Genomic DNA, 7,301 nt, shown 5'->3' on the forward strand with positions numbered 1-7,301 from the left:
CACAGCACAGAGTAATAGACCTCATATGAACTTAAGCCTTATAATTAACATGCACTTTATTTGATAGGATGAATTAATTCTGAGATTGTTTTTATCTGAGAGGGGGCGGGATTATTGTTGAAGCACACCCACTGTGTAATTGGTATGAATTAGTACCCTTATATAACATGAGTCACTTGTAAACATGTATGTAGCTTGATAAAGACTGTTGTCGAAACGTTGCTGCTGAACCTTTGGTGAAATAAAGAACACTGAACAAGCTTTTGGAGTGCTGTGACTTTCCTAATCTTTACTGGTAATTTTGGGGTCTCTGAGGCCGAGACCTGCCGTCACGAGCACCGCCGCAAAGCCCCTTGAACTATTCAAGTAAGTGGTGCTGTCCTACCATCCATTTTTGTTTTTCGGCCACTGATCCTATTCACTTCTATGTGCCCCATAGAAATGAATGGAGGGTGGCTGTGCACGCGCAGTGCACCCTCCACCACTTTTGGGGCTCCGTTTTGGAGCCTCCGTCTGCATTATTATGAGCGGATCCGTTCAGAACGGATCCGCCCGAACGCTAGTGTGAAAGTAGCCTTACCATAGGATAACATGGTGGAAGTCTTGATGTTGCAGAGATTGTCTGCAACATGTGAAGGCACCCTAAGACACCCCCACATCGCGGAGAGGTCACCAAATCAATGCCCTTACCTTTTGGGATCAAATGCTTCTGCTCCTCCTCTGGATCCTCCTCCTGGAGTTCTCCACGCCAGCCGCTCAATGTATTCATCAGCAACGAACGGCTCCTAGAATCAGAAGCGCACAGTTCTGGTCAGTCACTCCTACTCTGTACGATGGTAGAGCTGTGACCAGCAGTCAGAGATAATCAGATGATCGCTGGGATTACTAGGGCTTCTGAACCCCCCCCCCATTTCTCCGCACTGGTCCAGTCTCCGGGAATGGTATACACAGCTAAACGTCAGGCCCAGCACTGAATGATGCGACACCACTGAAGCTTCATCCAAAGTCTCTCACTGAGCGGTGAGGAGGAACGGGGGGGAAAGGGACCCCATTCTAGTAACCGGTGGTCCTCCCAGCAATCAGAGTGATAGGTGAGTGTTTTTATAGCTTTGGGGATTCTGAAGTTCTCGGCAGAACCCCTGATCCTTACAACAGCTATAGCAGATAGTCTCAGCATAAGGCATCACGCATTTTGGGTCCGCTTAAAAGCTGTATTTTTTGCGGTTTGCACGAAAACCCATTTACTTCTATGGAGCCACAAAAAAATGCGGACAGCACACAAATGTCATCCATATTATTATTTTACACACTTATATAGCGCTACTATATTCCGCAGCGCTTTACAGACATTAGCATCCAACTGTCCCCATTGGGGCTCACAATCTAAGGTCCCTATCAGGATGTTTTTGGAGTGTAGGAGGAAACCGGAGAACCCGGAGGAAACCCAGGCAAACACGGGGAGAACATACAAACTCCATGCAGATGTTGCCCTTGGTCCGATTCAAACCTAGAACCCCAGCGCTGCTAGGCACCAGTGCTAACCACTGAGCCACCGTGCTGCCCATTTATATGCTATCTGCAACCGTTCGTAAGCATGACCGTCATGCAAAAAGGATAGAACGTGTCCTATTCTTGTCCAATTTTCAGGATGAGAAAGTGCGGGACGCAAGCGGCCACAAAATACATAGGTCATGTGCATGAGGCCTAAAAGGGTTGTCCCATTACAACAACTTATCCTTGATAAGTGTCTGATTGGCAGGGGTCCGACTACTGGGGCCCCCACCATCATAGTTTGGGGCCACCATTAATCAATAGGACAGGGGTCCGTGTTCCCCTGTTGGAACAGAGCATCAGACGCTCCTCTGCGCAGGGCTGCCGGATATAATGAGGTGCTTGCACTTGGCTACCTCTGGCAGTCCCGAAGAGCTGCATAGAGCGGCAGACACGCATGCACATCCATCACTCCACTCAAAAGGGGGTACATAGGTTCCATGTCTAGAGATTGGTGGGGGGCCCCCCCTGCAGGTAGACCACTGCCAATCAGACACTTATGGACAGGGGATAAGTTGTTGTAATGTGACAAACCCTTTAGGCTCCATGTCTAGAGATTGGTGGGGGGCCAATCAGACACTTATGTCCTATCCTGTGGACAGGGGATAAGTTGTTGTAATGTGACAACCCCTTTAGGCTCCATGCACATGACCTATATGTTTTGCGGTTCATGTTCTGGCCACCTTTTGGGTTTTATTTGGCTTTTATTTTTGCAACCCCCTCTCCTCCCCCTCTCCCCCTCTCCTCCTCTCCCCCCCTCCTCCTGGCCAGCATACTTACCCGCTCCCTGCTGCTGGGTTCCGGCTCCTTCGCTTCCTACCCTCGACTGTCAACATCCCCTTTGACACTGCTGCAGCCAGTTTCTGGCTGCAGCAGTGACCATTTACCCTTGACAAAATAACATGATGCAAGGGGAACAGGTTATCGCTGCCACTAGCAAATGGCTGCAGTAGTGTCAAAGCATATACTAACAGCGGAGGACCTGAGCGAGGGAGCAAGTACATTTTCTCCCCTTTGCAGGTCTGCCCAGGATAGGGGCTTGGTAAAAACAAGCACAAAGGGTGGCCAACCCCTTTAAACATTTTCCCTATATTTTCTATGCAAAACATGCGCTCACAACCCATTTCCTTCTATTGTCCAGGAAAGAGCAGGAAATGTCCTTCCACACAACGTGCACATAGAAGACAGTCAGGAGACGTTTGCAGGCGGCAGTTCGGGTTTCTCGGCGTGATAATGGGTCATATATAAAATAAAGCCGACCCACAGCGTCACCACCACATTTTTCTTACTGGTTCAAAGCATAAAATGAATCAACTTTCCATTAGGTCAAATCCAAACTTCATCTCTCGCTGTTACATCCGCCTGTCTAGGGCTCAGCTCTAACTGAGCGAACCCAGTGATCACACACTGACGGCTTATCCTAAGGAAAGTACATCAATAAATATTCCTGGGGGAGCCTCTAGGAGCAACGGGGGCGTTACCATTACACCTAGAGGCTCTGCTCTCTCTGCAAGTGCCGCGCCCTCTCCACTTTGACAGGACCAGGCAGTGTAACTGTCATAATGTCTGGTCCTGTCAAAGTGCAGAAGGCTCAGTACTTCCAGAGAGAGCAAAGCCTCTAGGTGTAATGGTAACGCCCCCGTTGCTCCTAGAGGCTCATTTGCATATATTAAAACATCATCTTTCTCAGCAATGCGGGCACATATGAACATGGGACCAACACAGGTGGCTTCAGCTGCCAAGTGCACATGTAACAGGTCAGCCAGTGTCATAGGTACAAAACTGCTGACAGATGCTCTTTAAAGGGGAGCACGTTGTGAAGATACTCAGTCGGCTCTCCGGTCTTTTTCCACGAGGTGCTCGCCTCTAGGGAAGGCGTCCGGTATTGAAGCAGAAAAGACTGGCCTGTATGTATCAGTTTATTTATAGAATCAAAACTGCGACGCGTTTCGGCCCTGATACATACATGCCTTTAGAGGCAAAATGTGTTAGTTGTGACGCTAAAAACAAACCGATACGGTGCTGCAAGTAAAGTGAGTGTCGGTCGTCCATTTCTGCTTTAAAAGGGACCTGTCAGATTTAGTAACTGCCTGCATTCCCCATGTAATAATTCTGGGGCATCTATTCCTATGGCTCTATGTTGTACCGTTCCTCTATTATTCCTTCTAGAAGCTATGAATGAATTACTAGCAGTTTGCAATGAAGGCTCATATAGGTGTTACAGTCCCTGCACAGTCTGACATTAGGCGAACGCTTGTGATTGGCCTAATATCCACGAACCCTTCCAATAAATAGGAGATCCTCTTTAACCCGTATCTCGCAAATTTAACACTTTACATACCAGATATGCCTGAGGTGCGATGTCACTGCAGCAAGCGGGATCTGACAGATCACCGGGCCCCGGCACAGGCACGCTCATTGTATGGGCACTCCACCTCTCCAGTGACCGCAGGCGCTGGGGCCCGCCGTTCTCCACATTTCTGGGGAGGAGTCAGAAGGTGACGGCTCGCCATCAAGCGACCACGTAGGCTTTAGGCGACAAGGGGTCATCATGTAGGGTTAATACAGAATGCGACGCTCTGTCCGTGGAGCCCGCCCACCGCTACACAGTGCTCCACTGGCTACTGGTTCCAGTACTGAGAAGCTCTACCGTCCAGTCCGATCATAACAATACATTATATTGTCTATTATGTGACCACTTGCACGCCCAGCCAGGGCTCCAGATGGCGACCAAAAAGGCGACCAATGCGACTTAGAATTTACAAATGGCGACAAGACTTTTTTAGTCTTGTCGCCATTTGCGACTAGACCCTCCGCGGCAGCTCTGCAGTTGAACAGCGGCGGGCACAGGAGCTGATAGTTCTCTGCCCCCCCGCCGCCGCCGATGTTCTCCTCAGTCTGAGTCAGTGAGTCACAGCACACAGAGCCGCTGGCAGCGGGGAGGGGAGGGGCTCGGGAGGAGCGTAATCTGATCCTAGAGTGGAAGCTGCTTCTGCCAGCCCCTCCCCTCCCCACCCACCAACCAATCAGAGCTGAGGCAAGGCAAGCACTTAGCAGCTCTGAGTCTGAGTCACTGACACAAGTGCAGGGAAACAGAAAGAATCGAATGAGTCACAGGTGAAAAGAATCTAAAGATCCGACTTAGGGCTCTTTCACATCTGCGTTCTTTTCTTCCGGCATAGAGTTCCGCCGTCGGGGCTCTATGCCGGAAGAATCCTGATCAGGATTATCCTAATGCATTCTGAATGGACAGTCTGTCCTTCAGGATGCATCAGGATGTCTTCCGTTCCGGAACGGAACGTTTTTTGGCCGCAGCAAATAGCGCAGCATGCTGCGCTTTTTGCTCCGGCCAAAAATCCGGAACACTTGCCGCAAGGCCGGATCCGGAATGAATGCCCATTGAAAGGCATTGATCCGGATCCGGCCTTAAGCTAAACGTCGTTTCGGCGCATTGCCGGATGCGACGTTTAGCTTTTTCTCAATGGTTACCATGGCTGCCGGGACGCTAAAGTCCTGGCAGCCATGGTAAAGTGTAGTGGGGAGCGGGGGAGCAGCATACTTACCATCCGTGCGGCTCCCGGGGCGCTCCAGAGTGACGTCAGGGCGCCCCAAGCGCATGGATGACGTGATCGCATGGATCACATGATCCATGCGAATGGGGTGCTCTGACGTCATTCTGGAGCGCCCGGGGAGCCGCACGGACTGTAAGTATACCGCTCCCCCGCTCCCTGCTCCTACTATGGCAACCAGGACTTTAATAGCGTCCTGGGTGCCATAGTAACACTGAAAGCATTTTGAAGACGGATCCGTCTTCAAATGCTTTCAGTACACTTGCGTTTTTCCGGATCCGGCGTGTAATTCCGGCAAGTGGAGTACACGCCGGATCCGGACAACGCAAGTGTGAAAGAGGCCTTAGTTAGTGACTCATTTGATTCTTTTAGACTCCCTGTACAGTGTGCCCCCCCCCCAATACCCCAGTATAAGAAACATTGGTGGCACAGTGTGCCCCCCCCCCCCCAACACCCCAGTATAAGAAACATTGGTGGCACAGTGTGCCCCCCCAACACCCCAGTATAAGAAACATTGGTGGCACAGTGTGCCCCCAACACCCCAGTATAAGAAACATTGGTGGCACAGTGCGCCCCCAACACCCTAGTATAAGAAACATTGGTGGCACAGTGCGCCCCCCCAACACCCCAGTATAAGAAACATTGGTGGCACAGTGTGCCCCCCCAACACCCCAGTATAAGAAACATTGGTGGCACAGTGTGCCCCCAACACCCCAGTATAAGAAACATTGGTGGCACAGTGTGCCCCCAACACCCCAGTATAAGAAACATTGGTGGCACAGTGTGCCCCCAACACCCCAGTATAAGAAACATTGGTGGCACAGTGTGCCCCCCCCCCCCCCCCAACACCCGAGTATAAGAAACATTGGTGGCACAGTGGGAAGTGCCAATGAGGGTTAAAAAATAATTTAAAAAAAATTAACTTACCTCCTCCAGTTGATCGCGTAGCTGCCGGTCTCCTGTTCTTTCTTCAGGACCTGTGGTGACGTCACTGAGCTCATCACATGGTCCATTACCATGGTGATGAATCATGTGATGTATCATGTGATGAGCACAGTGATGTCACCACAGGTCCTTTGACAGGTCGTGAAGAAAGAACAGAAGACGATCAATTGGAGGAGGTGAGTTAATTTTATTTTATTTTTTTAACCCTCATTGGCACTGCCCCACCAATGTTTATTATATTGAGGGGGGGGCACACTGCACCACCAATGTTTATTATATTGAGGGGGGGGCACACTGCACCACCAATGTTTATTATATTGAGGGGGGGCACACTGCGCCACCAATGTTTATTATATTGACCTTCTACTATGCATTCTGTATTAAAGAATGCTATTATTTTCCCTTATAGCCATGTTATAAGGGAAAATAATACAGGGAATAGACTTTCATCCTAGCAACCATGAGTGAAAATCGCACCGCATCCGCACTTGCTTGCGGATGCTTGCGATTTTCACGCAGCCCCATTAGCTTCTATGGGGCCTGCGTTGCGTGAAAAACGCACAACATAGAGCATGCTGCGATTTTCACGCAACACACAAGTGATGTGTGAAAATCACCCCTCATGTGCACAGCCCCATAGAAGTTAATGGGTCCGGATTTAGTGCGGGTGCATTCCGGTATTTTGAATGCCAGATCCGGCACTAATACATTCCTATGGGGAAAAAATGCCGGATCCAGCATTCAGGCAAATCTTCAGTTTTTTTCGCCGGAGATAAAACCGTAGCATGCTGCGGTTTTATCTTTTGCCTGATCAGTCAAAATGACTGAACTGAAGACATCCTGATGCATCCTGAACGGATTGCTCTCCATTCAGAATGCATGGGGATATGCCTGATCAGTTCTTTTCCGGTATTGAGCCCCTGTGTGCCGGAAAAGAAAACCGCTAGTGTGAAAGTACCCTAAAATATTTTAAATCCCCCCTTTCCCAATTTTACATATAAAATATATAAACAATAAATAAATAAACATATTACATAGCGCTGTCCAAACTATTACATTATTAAAAAATGTCTCATATGCGGTGAGCATTCGCCATTTTTTAGTCACCTTGTCACCCCAAAAAATAGGATAGGACTGTTCTATTATGGGCCGAACGTTTCATAAAATGCGAAATGCATGCAGCTTTTTTTGGTGTTTTTTTTTTATTTTTTGCGCGGTATTGAGTATCGCAATACT

At 49.1% G+C, this 7,301-nt stretch overlaps 1 protein-coding gene across 1 annotated transcript in view; it reads right to left on the bottom strand.

Moving 5' to 3' along the window:
• Positions 1-7,301, bottom strand: part of EXOC5 (exocyst complex component 5) — a 40,379-nt gene that overhangs the window by 32,378 nt on the left and 700 nt on the right. The window contains exon 2 of the mRNA XM_044271578.1: positions 691-785. Coding sequence (XP_044127513.1) covers positions 691-785 — 95 coding nt within the window. The remainder of the gene's footprint in view (positions 1-690; positions 786-7,301) is intronic.

The sequence above is a fragment of the Bufo gargarizans genome, chromosome 11 (genome assembly GCF_014858855.1).
Source record: "Bufo gargarizans isolate SCDJY-AF-19 chromosome 11, ASM1485885v1, whole genome shotgun sequence".
NCBI lineage: Eukaryota > Metazoa > Chordata > Amphibia > Anura > Bufonidae > Bufo > Bufo gargarizans.